Source organism: Micropterus salmoides, unplaced genomic scaffold (assembly GCF_014851395.1).
Source record: "Micropterus salmoides isolate LMB-PRFRI ecotype aquatic unplaced genomic scaffold, ASM1485139v1 Ms_hic_scaffold_4, whole genome shotgun sequence".
Lineage (NCBI taxonomy): Eukaryota > Metazoa > Chordata > Actinopteri > Centrarchiformes > Centrarchidae > Micropterus > Micropterus salmoides.
The window spans coordinates 28,045,216-28,063,775 of NW_024043372.1; the positions used below are offsets into that span (position 1 = coordinate 28,045,216).

The following is an 18,560-nucleotide window of genomic DNA, read 5'->3' on the forward strand; positions in this document are numbered from 1 at the left end:
TCAATAATTATATGCGGCCAAAAAAATGATCTCTATACTGTAGTTTCACTCCAAGTAGGATCACAGAGTTAATTTGCACAATGTCTTTACCACCTACAAAGTTCTTCTATGTTTGGCAGTGACAGACTGGGGGGGGGGGGGTGGCCCTGGCATTAAACAACATTCCACAGCTCAAGGGCCGCTCTTCAGAAGCAAGCACCTGCTCAAATGTTTTATACAAGAAGCTTGAGTCAAAAGCTAATCTAAAATAAGATCATTTAGACTCACACCCTCATAACAAATCACCAATTTATATGCTGACAACAACAATGAAAGAAAACAGCACTGTGTGTTTCGATGGCTAACTAAAGGCTGTCTGGATGTGAGGAGTAGTCAGCATCAAAAATCATCTAATCAATCTCATTCAATCGATTCGTAGACCTGAACTGATTTGTGTTTGCTAAAGCTTTAGACAAAATTTTAAGTGAGCCAGACTCATAACCTCTATATTATGTACATTTGAATTTGTTATGTTGTCATAGTGCCATCTATGGGTGAAATGCCATCATCATTTTGCAGGATTTGCACCTGGCTTCTAAAATTAACTGCAATAACTTTAATTATTTAATATTTAATTGACCTTTTTTTATAAAAATTTGACAACATTTAATATAGGTGGAGCAAAAGTGCAAAAAAAACAAAAATCAAAGTTGTTTAGGGTAACAGCTTGAATCGAGGAATCCAGAAAAAGACATTTTCTTCTAGTTTCACAGTACAGGAGTAATGAGCAAAAATTAAGAACATGTAAATGGACACATGTAGCTAGCTATACAGAGTTGACCCATTATCCAAACAGACAAGATAAAAAAGAAAATCATAGAACAGAAAAAAGCTAATAGGCCCTTCAGACCCTGCGTCCACTGTGATTGACTTCCTTTGTTATTGGTTTAAATTACTTTATAGTTTCACTTTTGCCCAGTAACTAAAAAGACTCTAGCCTGCTTTTTGATTTCATGAAATCACAGAAGGCCTAGAATTACATAAACATGAAGCTTATAACATGAAAGTTAACACAACCATTTCAATCATAAAACATGTTTTTGCTTTCCAATAAATCCTTGGATTTGAGGTATGAGAAGGAATATGCTGGAGGGCCAAGTTTAAATTTAGATATGTGGTGGTAGAAACTGAATTTATAGATATAGACCATTCACAACTGTATGTTATATTTGAGATGTATCCAAATGAAGTAACTCAACCTCTGAACCCATATGAACATTACGTTACGTGCCCACTGAGTTTGACCTGATGGCAGATATGACCAACTTTATACGCTCTGTAAGCTTACAGCTAGTCTGTTCAAGGGATGTCAGAACACTAACTGGCCTGAAAAACGGGTGTACATTTAAATAGGAAGGGATTTTTGATTTCATTTTGATGTAACAACCTTTGAGTAAAAACAACAAAACAGAAAAGAATACCCTGGGTTTAGTAGCAATGAAAAGCTTTTACAGATGTGCAATGCAATAGAAGCTAAATACAGATACTACACTAACTCTAATGAACGAGGAGTGAACTGACAACTTCCCCATTTCTGTCACAGCAAAAGTCATCTATCCCTGAACACACATTCAGCACAAAACGACTGTTCTCAGAAAATTCATCCATCATTTCTCAATAGACTAAATGCCACTTGAGAACTGTATTAAATCTCAATATAAACCTCTGCGAGAGAGCGTTAATTGCAACCTCAGCACACTGTGAAATGCTTCACCTGATCAATGATGGTGTAATATTCCTATAATATTACTACAGGGGATGTGTGTGGTGCTCAGCAGTGAGATTATAGTGACCTTATTGTGGCTTTACATAGGATTTTTATGTCATCTCAACTAGACCTCTGTGGAAGCTATCATTTTTATCTTGCTGCATGATAATTTGTAGGTTTGCACTTAGGAATTACTTGTGATTGCGTTGTGGACACTGTGGATGGATGCCCATTTGATTTATTTCGTCTTTTATTTTCCTCAATGGCCGCCAGGGGGTATTCATGTACAACAAGACATTCAGATTCAGTGAGTCACCACTCGGGTAGGCTGACGATGGTCTTTTCAATAATGTTCTTTTTTTTTCACCTTTTATTTCAGTGCCTATATGTCCCAGAAATGTTTGGCTCTATTTTTACTTTCACTTCCAACCTGATCTTAATAATTTTTAGGATTTATTATTGTTATTCTATTCTCTGTTTACATTGTTACTCAAATGATCCCGGCACTTCAACAGTAAATATTCACAGACCCTTTTAGAATGTTTGTGTTTGAAACTGAGAAATGCTGCAGCTTCAGTATTAGGAAGAATATAAAAATATTTCTCTTCGGAGTGAGATTTTCTCCCAGCTAGATTTAATTTGGATTTCACTCCACGTTCTGCAGGTAGGTCATTATCCTCTGATATGGTAATGCCAAAACTTTATATGATTATTTGCCAAGCTACTAATCACTGACTTCATACTGAATTGTGACATGTCTTTAGATCAAAATGGCTGCAGGCATTTTAAAGGAGCATTACAACTTGCAGGAGAAAAACAACCAAAATGAGAAACTCATCAGGCAGAAGAAGGATCACTTGGTCTCTGTGCATAGGGAGGTAAACTACTAGACTGACATATACTGTACTCTGAAACTTTGGCCACTGAAGGGTCTTGTCTAAAGATCAAAGGGATTTTTAGTCTGTTTCACCTTTAACCAATTTTAAATGAGTTAATATTATGATCATTATATTCCTGTTGCAGTTGAGATTATCTTTAATTCTGTTTTTGTTGCGGTTATTATATATTATATGAATATGTAGTCACAGTAATAGTAATATGCGATACCTGTAATAGCAGACGCTGTAGAAGTTTGTGGTGTAATACTAGTTTGTTTTATAAAGAGGTAGGCTGCTATTTGTGATCATACATTAAGGTCAGATATGAACAGCGTTAGTGTTCAACCAAATCATTCCATGTTATTATTTACTTACCAGCCCATGGATTGGAATAGATAGTGCTGCACTGTTAAAAAAACGGGAGGAGACTGTGTATTGGAAGGGCTTCTGTTTCTTCACTGTTTAAAACATCTGAATTTGAAGCCCTTTCAACACCCTTAAAGCAGAAAGTCAGCACTTTAAATTCACAGTCAATATTCCATTTCAAATCCAATGTACATTGTATGTATTGTGTCTCTTTCCCTGCGTGGCTCCAGATAACTGAGGCCGAGAGCAAGATTCAAGAGAAATTAACAGTCCCAGGTGGCATTCAGAAACAACAAGGGAAAAACAGCCGCCAGAGAAAACATATCCACATCTTAGAGGATAAACTTAACCAGGTAATAATGCAAATAAAAAAACATAATCTTGATCCTGACTTTGCTTATAACACACCTTCATGCTACTGTAACAGTGGCAACTTCATTCAAGGCCCTACCCATTTAATGAGTGCATTAAAGGGGTAATTCAGCATTGTGGGGAAACAAACTTACTTGCTTACTTGCTGAACGTTAGATTGATACCAATCTCACGTCTGCCTGTCAAATTTAAAGCTACAACCAAGAGACGATTAGCTTAGCTTAGCATAAAGACTGAAAGCACTGGGCGCATTATGTGCTAGAGAAGACTCCAGGAAGTCACTGCACCCAGCCAAGAAATAGTCCAGCAACTCCATGTAAAACCACAACTGATATGTTAGTGAGTTAGAGGTCCTAGTACTATAGGTGGATTTGTTGTCTACGCACTGAGCCAGGCAAGATGAATTCCGCATGTTTCCAGTCTCAGTGCTAAGCAATCTAACAGGCTACTGTCTATAGCCTTATATTTAATGAACAGATGTTGGAGGGGAATCAGTCTCTTTATCTAGCACTTGAAAAGAGAATAAACATATTCCCACCAAAATGTAAAACTATTCCTTAATCACAAGCCCTAATTTTATCCTTCCCTCATCTTCTGCAGGACACTATTAAGTTTGATGAGTTGCTATGCAACAACACGGAGTACCGTGAACAAATTGATCACCTGCTGCACCAGATAGGCATAGGGAGCAATATCGAAGAGAAGTATAACAGCCAGTTGGCTATACAGCGAAACATCATGGAGAAACTGGGGGAGACGCTCGACCTTGCTGCCCAACAGAGGTGAATTCACATGTTTGTGTGCATGTGGAAAACTTGAAGAAAAAAAACGTATTGTATTGGTAGGGTTGAGCCATGATATTCTGATCTGAAATATGATCTGTACTTATGTTGCGCTATGCTACAGGTCAGAGGCCGAGAACCGAATGCTGGAGGCGAGGGAGAGCATCGATGTGGAGACAGTTCAGTTCACCAAGAGACAGATGCAGCTGAAGACCCTCATCAAGCACAATGCCAAACTGCACACTTTCATGGAGCGGAAGCTCCAGGAAATTATTCCTGTGGAAGACAATGAAGACTCCAAGATGAGAAGTATAATATTCCACAAGGAATCGTGTATAATCACTGCATGGCAGAGTATAACATGATCCAGGCTTAAACAGACTTGGTCTCTACCTTTACCCCAAGCAGATGTCATTTGATGTTTTTCCTAATCTGACTTGTTAATAGTCTGTAACCTTTATTTCATTGGTACAGAGAAATTGCAACAATATCAGAGTGGAGTTAAGAAACTGGAGATGTACGTGCAGGGACACAGTACGCTAGTGAAGGTCACCCGAGAAAGCGACCCGCGTCAAATAGGCCACAAGTTTATTTGGAATGAACAGAAGAATTTAGCTCATATCAGCTACATCAATGAGCTGCACAACAGGTGGAACAAGTTGAAGAACTGCACAGACAAGATGAAGGCAAGGGCGTAGGTTTGGTCTCAGCGTTGGTAGCGACGCAACATGACTTCACTCCAAAGTTAACATTGATAGGCATAAATATTCCCAAAATATTGGTAGGGACATGTCTCAATGTCCATATGCAAATCTACACCCTTGGATGAAGACATATGCAACACATCAACATGCTTACAGACATAGTTTTAGTGCAGGTTTTATTCATGTTTAAGTGTTTCTCCTTCAGAGTGACAACCTGTTCCTGCAGCAAGAGAGCAAAGGACATGATGAGCAGAGTGAGAGTGAGTTTAAGGATCTAGAGGTGAGCCTCACTGTCTGAGCTATGCTCATAATACAGTGGACCGTTTCAAACATACTGTAAATATTATAACTGGGTCTTGATTCATTTCCAGTTGCAGCGCTAGGTAATTCCAAGAACCAGAAAGCTGTCTTATTTTTTTTTTTTCCTGTATCTTTCTGTGCTCTAGTCTGCACTGGAGAAGTACAGCTGTCTGGGAGACTCCCTGGAAAAGCAGTGCACTGTGGTTCAGAGGACTCTGGAGCAGCTGAAGACTGCCATCAATGTCCTATTAAACTCGACAGTACAAGAAGAAGTCACTGTCACTCCTAAAAACATTGCACACTTCACTGGTGAGTGGAATAGAGAACTCTTAACCTCGCCCTGAATGTACATTTTTCTCATTGTAACACCCCTTCTCTGTGCTTCAGGTATCCTTGAGGAGATTATTAGTAACCTGCTGATCCAGGCCAACAACGTGGCAGACAAGCAGATGGAGTTGCCTCCTCACAACCTGCTGTTGTACAACTCTGAGTTGCTGCCAGGTATGAAACACCTAACCTATAATCCTGCGGGGAAACTGTATGTATGTAATCTAAATGTGACAGACTTCTTGACCAATATGCTATAGCCATTTTTGTTTACACCTCTTCAAACATAAACTGTACACTTTATGTGTATTTGTTACAGAATACGAGGAAGTTGTGGAAACAGAGAGCGGCAGGTCTACTTCACGCTCACTGAAGTCTGCCTGATCAGACAGAAACTGGTGCCATAACATCTGTCTTCTTCTTACTGGCAATAACGGCAATAAACAACACATGACAGCACCATACCCTGGTTCTTTGCTGTATGTTGCACAGTACGGTGGGCCTGAGGGTCAAAACAAATCATTTCAGATTATTAGTTTTCTGATTTAAAGTCAGCAACATAGTTCTGTATCCAAATATCTGTCCAGGTCCGCGCATGTCTAATAAGATGGTCCTTCTAAAGTCACTTGTTTAAGAGCTCCACCCCGGTGGCGTTGTTCATGATGAAACTATACAGTATATTGTGCAGCCCTACCTTGGACACCATTGCCTTGGTGACATACACTGCACTCACCCACCTGGACAAAGGGAATATGTATATGAGAATGTATGCAGACTCATTGATTCTATTTAGACATTCAATACCATCATTGCCTCAAAAAACTCATTTCTAAGCTGGTTGGCCGTGGCCTGTAGACCTCCATCTGCAGCTGGATATTCGACTTCCTAATGGGCAGGCTGCAGGTGCTAAGAACTGGCAGCTCCATTTCCTTGCTGATCCTCAACACGGGCACATCACAGGCCTGTGTGCTCAGTCCCCTCCTGTATTCCCCGTCCACTAATGCCTCGTGCAGACTACACAACTTTCAGCGTCGGCCAAAACGTTGTGCTGTTCAGACTACACAACTTGCCTCATGTGACGGAAGTCTTGAAGTTGCTGTGGTGTTCACACTACATGACTGATCGGTGACAAGGGGTCACACACTACGCGAGCTGATGCTGGTCTCCAAACCACGTTTTGTCAAGAAAACACACGTGAAATGTGAAACGGGAAATGACGCAAACCTACGCACGAAACAGCTGTTGTTTGTTATTATAAAGATAGCAATTACAAAGACAAAGTATATGGGGGAAAGAATGGATTAGCACACGCAGGTAGCAGGGATCGTCTGAGCTACAGAGAGAGCTGGAGGTGAGCAAAAAGTGTATGTGAAAAAGTAGCTGCCTGCTCTCATTGGCTGCATGTGTATGTCGAGACTCTTCTAGATATTTGGCATGCTAGATATCTAGCAGACATTGGCGATGTGTCAGAAATGTGTCAGGGGGGAGCCGTTTTGATGCGTCCTTGAGTAGTTCACTCATAACGACTGGTGACCGCCAATCGACCACTGATTTACCTCCAATCACAGCCTGACGGTCGCCGAGCTCGCCAAGCAGCAAATCGGGCAAAAAATCGTGTAGTGTGAACTAGGTTTAATACAGTTCAAATGTAATCTTTAAAGGTTCAGTGTGTAAGTTTTAGTGCCATCTAGTGGTAAGGGTTGCAAATTGCAACTAACGACTCAGTCAAAGCTCAACCCTGCCTTCGCAAGTGTGTAGGAGAAACTACATTGGCCGACACGTTCTGTGTCCACATAATACATGTGGTCCTGTATTTGTCTAAATTTCACTTCTACTACTTCTTCGTCTTTGTCTTCTTCTTCTTCGTACGTATTCAACGTAGTGACGAAACAAGTTCTGGGGTGGACACCTCCTCGTCTACATCTGTGATGCCAAGGTTGAAAGGGTCAGTATCTTCAAGTTCGAGGACCTCTCCTGGACACTATGCACGGACACTGTGGTCATGAAAGCTTGCCGGAAGCTCTGTTTCCTGAGTAGACTGCGGAAGTTTGGCTTCAACGCCAGCGTCCTCACAAACTTCTACAGGAGAACCATGAGCTTGCTGACGGGCTGCATCACGTTCTGGAGTACAGGAAGCGTCATACAGGTGCATGGCTGCATGTACCCCCAGGCTTAAAGTTCCCATGAAATGGAAATCAGTGTGCCAATTGCTTCCGCATGTTTACATGTTTCCTGTTAAAACTAAAAAGCTAGCAAGGGACTTGTCACAGATATTGATTGCTGTTTAAACAGATACAGTTAGCGGTTTAGCAAAAAGTAAAGCCATCAATACATCAAGAAAATCTGTAAATCACCTCTTTAGTATATTCCATGAAAGGCTGTGTTCGGTCGTGTTCAGGCCACGTTCACTGGAAGGCTGCTGAGTGCAGTTTTGTTGCCCACTCGCTTGGGTCCATTTCTGGTGCCCAATCCAGCGAGCGCACCACTAGCATTTCCTGCCCTTGGCTCGAAAATCTCAAAAGTATAAACACTAACACCCTCCTAGTGCTCTGAGCTCCCTGTCCGGGCAGATTAAGCTAATAGAGGGTATGCACATGACGTCACTGAGTGGCAGAAAGACGAGCAGCAGTGTTAGCTTGAATCAGCTAAAACACAAACAACACATCTAAATGGGAAAGACCACTGGTTCTTCAGTAAGGATCACTGTCGAGTCCGACTGCCTTTAATTTGACCAAATAATCACTTGTTTTACTCCCGGTTTGCTAAACGCAGCCATGGTAACATGTTTTGCCACTCAGTCCAGCATGTTCCGGAAGGGGAAGTGACATCAACGCATGCCCTCTATTTGACCACTAGTTGCACAGCTAACTGAGCTAAATATATAACAGCAGCTAGTTAGCAGCTAGATAGCAGCAGTTAGCGGTTACTTCAGCAACAAGTAAAGCCACAGAGAATTGAGGCAGAGAAGCCATCAGAGAGAAAACCAGAAAATATAATCCAGTTTCAACAAAATCTGTGAATAAAGCAGTGTTTTTGTACAGTGGTCAGCCACCAGAAACACTACTGTGGCATCATAAAAATTGAGAAAGCTTTTCATTGGATCACCAAATGCAGGATGAGTCATCATAATTCCCAGGTTTTCCAGGAAAGGACCAACAACAACTCTTAAATACCATCAAGAATACCTACAAAACAATGTTTTTGTTATTGTTGGGCCAGATAGTGGGATATTGGTGACGTATTGTGCAAAACATATATAAAAACAATGAATTTGATTTCAGGGGGAGGACAGCTTTTACCACCAAGCCATCAGACTTCTCAACTCATTAACCTAAATATTCCACATCGCTGTATCTGCTGTCTGTAAAATGCACTACCACGACTGCTGCCATTTGTTTTTTTTTTGCAGTACTACTGTATACACTTGTAACTTACACTTAGACACAAATCCTCATTTTATTTATATAGTGTTATATTTTAGTTATCTCAGTCAATTTTTATTTTATATATATTTTTTAGTGCTCTGACTGCTGAGCTGACCTGTTTCTCATCTATTTATGGGTAGAATGGTCATTCACCATTGCTAGCTGGCATGACTACGGTTAAAAGGGACAATATGCTGTTTCCCCAGTGCCCAAGTTCCCCTCCTTCAATGGCCACAGTCTGTTCCTAGAGGCTGTTAAAACAGGACACATGATGTGAGCTCAAATGTCCGAGTTGATCCAAGCACTTATCCCTCACCACTCCCTACACGTCCCCTTTGCCTTTCCAGAAGGCAAAGCAACCCCCCTTAGCTGGAACAACCAGTGGTAAGGAGCACTTGGTGGCATCCCATTGTCCTCACAGTATGGCATTGCCCTCCTCACATCATCACAGCACTAAAATAACAACAGGGCTTTGTCTCACTAAAGTCCTCTGTTTCAGTAGCCAAACATTTTAATGTGCACACTCAATACATACATATCCTACTTTGTGCATGCATATGCACGCAAATAGACACCGACACACACACAAATAATACCACACGCATGGTTGGGATTAATCTCTTGGGGATTTCAGAAGACCTCCAACTGCACATCCACTATTCTCAAGTACACATTCACCACCTAACATGGATTTAGAAGACTAGCTGGTGTAGCCATGTGTTCAAGAAGTAATCTGATGAGCCTATAAACATATGAGCACCACACACAGGAATATAACCTCTCTTGCATAAGTCTCCATATGTTTTTACCCTCTCATATTCTTGATGAATAAAATGAGACAAAAATGAGAAAGCAGGTTGGCTACTGTCTTTGAAAACTTTTATTAGACAAACATGCAGGAAGAGGAGGTTGGAGTGTACAAAATGGTATGGAAAAATAATTCAATTAGTCTCAAATGAATGTACTGTGAATAAAGCAGAAAGGGAGCAAGACAGCTCACTATGTTGATGCTGTCAATTGTCGGTTTTTGGTGCCCGAAAGTAAGTCCTCTTGAGTAAGTACAGAGATAATGCAGCCAACATTAAGATGCGTAAATACACCACAGTCATTATTTTCTTCAAGGGCAGTGGGCCAGTTTCAAGTACACCATGTACGGACTTTCTATTTGATGAACACAGGTCTACTCCTGGTCCTTTTCCTCTCCATGGGTAATTATGTGAACCAGGTTCTTGTAGTCCAGATTCCCTGCCACATCTGGGGGGAAGGCAGCGAACATCTGCTCCATCTAACCACCAAAAAACAGATATTACCAATACTGTTATCAGAGCTTTAGCACTTCACAAAGACAACATGTAGCTCAGTGTGCATGAAAAGGTGTGATGATGATTCACTGAGGGTTTTTTTTTTTTGTATGTCAATGTTTCTGACGTGGATGTAGACGTTCGTCATGATGACGTTTATCCTTCCATGCTTTTTGGACTCACCCACTCACTCACACACACACAAAGCAATCTGACATAATAATGATAATTAGTGTAAAAGGACTACAATGTACCTCTTCAGGGGAGAAACGGTCCGCTTGTGTTGTTAGCATCTGTGTCACACTGAACAGGAAAAAAGAGAAAATACACTGTGTGAGATGACGAGGCCTGTGTTCACGCCAAGAGGATGTGTGCAGGTAATAATGGCTCGTACTAGGATGAATGACTGCAGTCATACTGAGACGCAGTCATAACTTGAAAGCTTACATAACTCCCTTTGCAAAGAATTTGCATATTGCAAATTGACATGATTGTGTGGAGCCACTTACTAGTCCTTCCTGAGTACACCTTTCCCCTCAGGGTCAAAGACTTTAAACGCGTTGAGGATGGTCTCCTCTGGATCAGCACCTGGATACATTAAAACAGTCAGTACAGTTCTCCAACAGATTTAAAGGATTACTCTATTTGCATGACTTCAAGTCAGTTTCTGTGATTAAAGCCCATGTGTCCTTACCTTTCAGCTTCTCACCGAACATGGTGAGGAAGACGGTAAAGTTGATTGGGCCAGGAGCCTCTTTGAGCATCTCATCGATCTCTTCCTGTTTCACGTTGAGGCGTCCTATGGCACCACACATTCAACATTAACATATGACACAAGTAGCACATTCAACTGTTGCACATCAAGAATGATGATCCAGAGTCTGTTTTGCTTTATCAAATCATTACTCCTCAAAGACTGTGGTCTTTTATCTGCAACCACACTGAAGGCAATCAAAACTAAATCAACTCATAGCATCTTGTGAGACCAATGTCAACATACCTAGAGCAGCAAAAGTGTCCCTCAGATCATTCTTGTCGATAAAGCCATCTCTGTTCTGGTCCATAATGGTGAAAGCCTGAGGTCAGTGCACAGGAGAAGGTACAGTACACAAATGAGCCTCTCTGCTTTGAAAAGTGTAACAACCACATGTTTTCAGGCCACTTCACTCTCACGCACAGTTTCTTTCTTCCCCTTAAATATTTTGTGTACCATCTTCATAGGTGAACACTGTTAAGTATTTATAACCTGCAAGTCCCCCCAGGATTTAGCCCGGCATCCAGGGCATGCCCAGCAGTTTATCTGCAGCCTAATCACTGATGACACAGTCTGGATTGCCTGGGCACCACTGACCCTCATACCAGCATACCACATGCCTCACTGCTGCCAAGCCAGGGGCAGGAAAATAGACAGGTGGAAATACTACAACGATGAACAATGGAAGTAGAAAGACAGAGGAGGATGTAGAGGGGAGAAGAAATAGAGGCCTCTGTGTGTGTAGCTGTGTATTTGTAAGACAGAAACACGTATGCCTGGACACAATGAGTTAACATGCACATTCACACAACTTTTCCACAATTGTCATGCCATTCTCAGCCCAAATGTAAACCAGTGAAACAAAATTTGGTTGCATCGCTTTCACCTCTTTAAATTCCTGAATCTGAGCCTGCTCAAACATGGAGAACACGTTGGAGTTGGCTCCCTCTGCTGACCTCTTCTTGGCTTTCTTGGGGGCCTTTCAGCACAAAGACAGGATGACAGATGAGACACACACTACATGCCAGTTAAGGTAAAACTACATGTCAGACAACATGCATAATAGGTGTTATATAAGTTGTTTTGGTGAATTTCCAAGTGCACAAACTGGATAAATGAGTGGACTGTTTAAGCTATATAAAGGCAGTAACAATTTGACATTTATAATGTCAGTGTCGTTTAGTAAGTCAAACACTACAATTATTTTTCTTTGAAGATGTTTGAAATTTAGGATGCATTAATGTAGTACATAACAATGGACTCCATGTCTGGTAAAAAGTTGGTATAAAATGAAACCTTTCCATTGAAATATGTTTTAACATTTATTTGGTATTCATGTCATTAAGGCAATTAGTCATCACAGAGAATGTTGTATTTATATTGAGAGATACTAATAATAGAAGACAAATATAGAGATGAGAATTAAATTATTGCACTCGTCTGTCCAAAATACAGTCAGCATCCTTGGAGCCAAAAAATCCTGTCCCACACTGTCCTCGCACCATCAAATGGCGCGAACACACACACACACACACACACACACACACACACACACAGTGACTTACCATGGCTGAGCAGCTGGGAGGTCAGACCAACAATGATGCCAGTGAACAATGGGGAGATTGTGAGCAGCCTTTTGTAGCCCCATCGCTCAGCTCTACTGGATGATATTTATAAACTATGTCCTCTTTAGGAAGTGACAGGTAAATGATGCTTCATACAGAACATACAGTATTGTATGCTCACAAGAAACGCCCCCCGTAGTAGCCACTTGCCCTGTGTTGTCGTGATTGACATTGACAACAAAGAGATTGGAATAACTGGTTTAAAATATCAAGAGCAGACTGAAGGTTAAAGCACTTAATCACTTTAAACTGCCCTATGGCAACAGTTTTGCTGGACAGCAGTCTCATTTTACCTGGTGTAAATGATAAGAAAAACAGTGCTGTTGCCACCCAGGTTGGCACATGGGATAAAGTCACAAAATTGTTGAGAAATTGGGCCGTTTTCCTCAAGCTGACCAGTTGTTTGGCCTTTGAACTACTCCCTAGAGTTGCCTTTTAAAACTGAATTTCAGAAATGTGATTCGACTCCATCTGCAAATTGGGTATTTTAAAATTCCTAATGTTGACCTTTCAAATTGAATTGGGTGACCTAGTCTGAACTGGACTTCTTTCCAAAGTCTGGTACATTACACATCTCTTTTAGAATACAAATATCAAAAAGTCATTGGATCAAAGAATAAATGCTGCAGAAAAATAAGAAATGAAGAGGTCTATTTGAAGATCTGGATAACAAAGATCTTTTCCTTTGACCCACAAACGTTCTGAAAACCTGAGCTGTCAAAGCCTGTATCGAAGGACCGGCATTTTGAGCTTGAATTCACCTACTTTTAACTGACATTTTATCGACTTTTGATTTGATATCCTGATCTGTGTGCCAATCATTTCCTGTCCCCACTGGATACAAGATGTGATGAGCGAGCGTGGAAATCAGCAGCTCATTAAGTGTAATTTATTGACCTGTCAGGACTATGTTACCACCAACCTTTGTCAGTCATTTCTCGCATGCTTGGCGCCAGCTTACCTTTCCCTGTCACTGTCATAGTACAGTGAGGCACAGCATGGATAGTACATACTATTTATGAGACCTCTTATTATTGAAAGGTAACTGCACTTGCTGACATTCACACTAATGAAATGTCTGACTGGAAACTTTCTCACTTCCATTGGCGTCTTTTCTACTGGAGCCTGTAGATAAAAAAAGATACTATGGCTCAAGTTGCTCATTCTGTCCGTGAAACAGATTTACATGAGGAAAACGCTGACTCTTAATTTATAAAAGGGAAAAATGAGATGACACGGAGGATACAGGCCCAGGAAGGCTTCAAAGGATGTCTTCAGTTCTAGTTTGCACACTACACTTGTGTTATCCTTTAAGAGCTTATGATACTAAGCTCAGTGTTGTCAACAGCAGTAGGTGTAACATACTCAAGTGAGACACTGCTGACACGAACACGTCCTTACATTGTGCTATGAGTCTCTGCAACATTAACAAGTCGTCCAGTATCACTTCCTGCTCCCGGGTCAAGAAAAGTGACAGTCTGTGAAAATGAGCTGAATGGGCCGGGGTTAGGAGGTGAGGGCTCGGGTGGGTGATCTATAAAGAGAGGCGCTGAAAGCCTGCCTGCACTGAAGTCCACACACTGTCACATAAAATGCTGCCTATGAACTAACAGCAGATGTCAGTGGTGACATCAAACAGCCCAGCGTGTACAAGGTGGTCAGAATTAGAAGCAGTATTGTTAGCCACTGAGATGCTATTGTTGAATCCGTCGAGCTCTTCTCAGTTCCTGACCCAAGCAGCCGCCGGAGCTACCGTAACTGGAATGGCAGGCCATCGTTGCTTTGGCTGAGCACAGGGATCAGACGCCTATAAATAGACTAACCTCTTCTAACACAACGGACTTGGACAAATGGTCATTTCACAGGCTGAAGTCTGAGTGGGGAGTAGGAAGCAAAAGGGAAAAGATCTTCAAATGAGACCAGTTCTCGCTTCCCTCCCATTATAGAGTGAAGCATGAATGTTAAAACGTTCTGTGTCAGCATTTTTTACTAAAACAAGTGAAGGGTATTAATTATGACATAAGCACAACAAGGAGGCAAAGTAGAAGTGAAAGACAATAGTTATAATATTTAATATTCTGTGACAAAATCTCTACAGAGAACGCTACTAAAACATTTGTTAGCAGACATCAATATATCCAGCGTTAACGGCGTTATGATGTGAAAAGAAATAAAAAGAATATAAAAATAAAACAGGATGGGAAACCCTTTTGTATAGAGTCCTTTACAGACAAGTGGAAAACTTGTGCAATCTGTAGTGTTGGGTGCTTTTTCTTGAACATTTGTGACCAATGAATCAGTTCCATCTTCTTGGCTTAAATACATTCAGGAAGATTTTTACATCTAAAGAGAACTTTAGTGGATTCAGAAAGAAAGGAGAAACTTCCTAACATTCCTAAACATCTTCCTATTGAGCGGCCCATGGTTATCAGACACACTGGGCAAGTTAAAGTGTGGCATCTCATCTGTATATATATTCTAAAAGAAAAAAAACAAACAACAGAAATATTCTATTTCCATACATCAAAGTATGTAGTATATATATATAGAAATAAAATCAGCTTTGTCAAGGTTGGGCTGGCTGTTTAACTTGCCAAGAGTGCCTTAAAGGTGGGGTATGCAATTCTAATCTAATACACATCTTTTTGTAGTTCAGCGTATATCTCCTCACAGTCTGCTAGCGTGCTGAAAAGAAAATCTGGGGTTTATCCTGCGCCCTGGCTCTGTGGGAAACAAAGTGGCCCGCCCCCCAACACAACACAATTCTAGCAGTTTGAGACATGACTTTTGGGTAATGTTACATGACTTGCCCACAGACATTTAGCTTACTTTCTAGTTTGCCAACGTGTGCTGTTGTTCTGATGCTTACCCACAACCCAGCTAACGTTACGTTACATTATTTGTGTCGTTCGCTCCATCTTCTGGTATTTGTTGTGGTATTGGATTTCTCTAGAATTGCATACCCCACCTTAAAAAAAAAAGGTACTTTGTAATTATAATCGTATGAATTTACTGTGCAATCAGGAAATAGTTAAAAGAAAGGAGATATTATTCACGTGCTTCATTGTTAAAATTTTAACCCAAATGAGGCAGAAGCAGAAGACAACACTCTGGTTTCATTTCAGATATACATATCCATGCCATTTACGAATCAGGAAAAAAACGACGGTTATTTTCATCTTCACCTTGAACAATTTTGGGTTATATACACTATAAGGGACATTGTAAAAAAAAAAAAAAAATGCTCAAGTACTATGTTGTAAGCTTCAGACATGATTCCCCCCCCTCCTGTCATATAATTCAGCACTGAGGTTTTGCCTTTGACAGATGGAAGTGCATACACGAGTTGGATCCAGATACAATCACTCACTTGATAAAGGATGTTTGGACATATTAAAAGAATACTCAGTGGACATTCAAGAGGACACGTGGTCACTTTTTTTTCTTTAACAAAAATAGACATGGCTTATCCAGCCTTGAAATTCCTTCTCAATATATATATAAAATTATGTCTCGTCTATTTACAGTCAGATAGCGTTCTGAAGGATTAGAAAGTCCTGCTGAGGATTGTGGGTAGTGCAGTTTTAGTGTCGACCTATCCGAGGCCAGACAATCATCCGGTGTATGGTTCTACAGGGCAGGGAGGGTTTAATTACTTTAAATTTTATTTCAAATTTGTTTGTGCTCCAGCCAAGTCCTGTATGAGAATGATTGTAATTAGCTGATAATGATTGTGTGTTGACACGTCTGCGCAGGGCTGGAGCCAGAAATGCTATTAAATGTACACTAGATGTACATTTGAGATCTGTAGCTACTGTGGACAGAGCTGAGTGCAGGCAGGAGCCAGTTGTATTAAGACTATTTTGAGTGAACCATTTTCACTAGTGACTGACTTTGTAAATATTTAGGCATTGACTTACGGATAAGATAACGTTGCTATGGCTGTGCTTATTTATCATAGTCACTACTGTCTGGAGTTAACTGAAACAAGCAAAACCCATCGAGTCAGGTCTAAAGTTGAGAACTCGCATCCCAGATCTTGCTTTTGAAGAAGTGAAACATTTGTTAAATATGCCGTTTTGTTAACCTTTATGTACTCGGGACAGTTCATTGAGAAAAATAACCTGATTCTAATGACATCTTTTATTTCTCTCGTCCTCTCCCTGTTCTGATGGCTACAGTTGTTTCCCTCTGTGTGCTTGTCAGCTCTGATGTCAGGCAAAACTTATGTGTGGCAGTGTTTCATCATGAGTTGGTGACATTCTCACTGGATCTCTGCTGCCTTCTTTCCCTTTCTGAAGATGAATTTCTCGTCCGGGTATGTGGCTCTGCTGTCTCTCAAACAGATGATTGGTCCCATACCTGTAGCATAACGTCGTAACCAAAGTCAGGTTAATACATGCACATGCATGAAGCAGCAGGTAGACTGTTAGATTGAAATATGCTAACTGAAAATAAAAAACAAAACATACAATAATATATAAATGTATACTCATCAACTACAGTATAAGACATACAGAAAGTTTGACGTGACGATGTAGCTAGATTATAAAAATCAGGGGATCACCAAAGTTATTAGAATTGATCCTCTGAAGACTTTGAATACCTGCAGCAAACTTCACAGCAATCCACCTAATAGTTGTTGAGGCATTTCACTCAAAACCAGAAATATGAACCTGCTGCAGGAGAAGTAAAGCGATCATCAAAGTCATTTGGATTCCCCCTCTGGGAACCATAAATATATGTACCAAATTTCATGACAATTCATCCAGTAATTGTCAAAACATGTCACAAAAATCACAAATGTCAACCTGTTAGTAGTGCTAAAGGAAAAGTCAGAGGATCAATATCACGTCATCAGAATGTATCTTCTGGGGACCATGAATGTCACAAAATATCATGACAATTCAACAAATAGTCTTACAGGTATTAAGTGTGGACCAAAGCGGTGGGCTGTGAGTAATTGTATAGTAGTGTAACTGAGTAGTAGTGTATCAATTCATACAGCAACTGTGGAGTAATAAATAGTAAAAGTCAACAAAACTGATTGACAAACCTTGTTGACTGGGTTTATGGGTGTGCGACCAGAGCCAGTGTGAAGCCTTTGGCGCTCTTCGAATCGTGCGGGGGACCTCTCCCGACGAACGTCCATCATCCGGCCAGGAGAGCGGTCCATTCGAGGGTCTGCCATGGCCCTGCCCGGCGAGCGCTCTAAGCGGGGGTCAGCCATGGCCCTGCCTGGAGACCCCACTATCCGACTCTCCAGCATTCTGCCAGGAGACTTCTCTCTCTCGAGTGGACGGCTGGGGGACTTGTCCCTTCGAAACTCTGTGCGAGCCTCTCGGTAGCGGTGAGGTGTGCCGGGATCTCCGTGAACTAGGGGATTGGCTGCCAGCCTTTTTGAGATGTGCTCATTGTAGGAAGGAGGACCACGCTTGTTAGGGCTGTTAGGGAGGAGCCGAGGCAAAAAGACGGGCAGGGAGCATAGGTCAAAGGAAATGGTTACTCGGGTCTCGGGTCATGGGCTTTGCTTGACACGGTCAGGTCAGTCAACAGATGTGGTGAGGATGATGGACTCACAATCAAGCTCATTTGACAAGCTGTCATGCATTGCTATTAGTTTGTTTATTTGTTATTTCTGTGTCATATCACATGGGACTACAAGACACGCTGATTTCACAATTCCGGCTCTATAATTAGAACAGAGTGAACCCATCTACCTGATTTGGTGGTCAGTGGCTGACAACAGTAACTAAAGAAAAAAGCTTTGACTGGCCTGCAAAGGTAGTTTTCAAAATCCGCACTGTGAGCTTCAATTATATAATATATAATAGACCAGTCTCAGGTCATAAAGGGAGGATGTCTTTATTCAACAATTTCCTTTCTACATTTGACAAGAAACATTTTAAAAATGTATTTTAATTTCAAAAGACATATCTCAGGATTTGCTACAGATAAAAAGTGAACACCTCCTCCTGT

General features: G+C 41.0%; 3 protein-coding genes across 7 annotated transcripts in view; 1 reads left to right on the plus strand and 2 right to left on the minus strand.

The window, feature by feature from the left end:
• The first annotated feature begins 2,269 nt into the window (after positions 1-2,269).
• LOC119885574 (coiled-coil domain-containing protein 63-like) lies at positions 2,270-5,938 on the plus strand. The gene is made up of 10 exons (XM_038695654.1): positions 2,270-2,411; positions 2,512-2,625; positions 3,222-3,344; positions 3,964-4,145; positions 4,270-4,454; positions 4,620-4,831; positions 5,055-5,129; positions 5,296-5,458; positions 5,537-5,650; positions 5,796-5,938. Exons 2-10 carry the CDS (start codon positions 2,518-2,520, stop codon positions 5,858-5,860), a joined length of 1,227 nt encoding a protein of 408 aa, XP_038551582.1. The 5' UTR covers positions 2,270-2,411; positions 2,512-2,517; the 3' UTR covers positions 5,861-5,938.
• A 3,825-nt stretch (positions 5,939-9,763) lies between these two features.
• Positions 9,764-12,602, minus strand: myl2a (myosin, light chain 2a, regulatory, cardiac, slow). Its single transcript, XM_038697000.1, has 7 exons — positions 12,522-12,602; positions 11,843-11,935; positions 11,203-11,278; positions 10,897-11,001; positions 10,712-10,790; positions 10,457-10,505; positions 9,764-10,186 (listed from the first exon to the last, which is right to left on the minus strand). Exons 1-7 carry the CDS (start codon positions 12,522-12,524, stop codon positions 10,082-10,084), a joined length of 510 nt encoding a protein of 169 aa, XP_038552928.1. The 5' UTR covers positions 12,525-12,602; the 3' UTR covers positions 9,764-10,081.
• Positions 12,603-14,623: 2,021 nt separating this feature from the next.
• The window catches only part of cita (citron rho-interacting serine/threonine kinase a), a 40,160-nt gene continuing 36,223 nt past the window's right edge, over positions 14,624-18,560 (minus strand). For 4 of the 5 annotated variants that reach the window (XM_038697005.1, XM_038697002.1, XM_038697003.1 and 1 more), the window contains 2 exons: positions 17,638-18,025; positions 14,624-16,943 (listed from right to left, as the gene is read on the minus strand). In XM_038697005.1, coding sequence (XP_038552933.1) covers positions 16,920-16,943; positions 17,638-18,025 — 412 coding nt within the window. In that variant the 3' untranslated portion in view covers positions 14,624-16,919. Of the gene's footprint in view, positions 16,944-17,637; positions 18,026-18,430; positions 18,557-18,560 lie in introns of those variants that run through there. The other variant, XM_038697006.1, reaches the window with a different exon arrangement.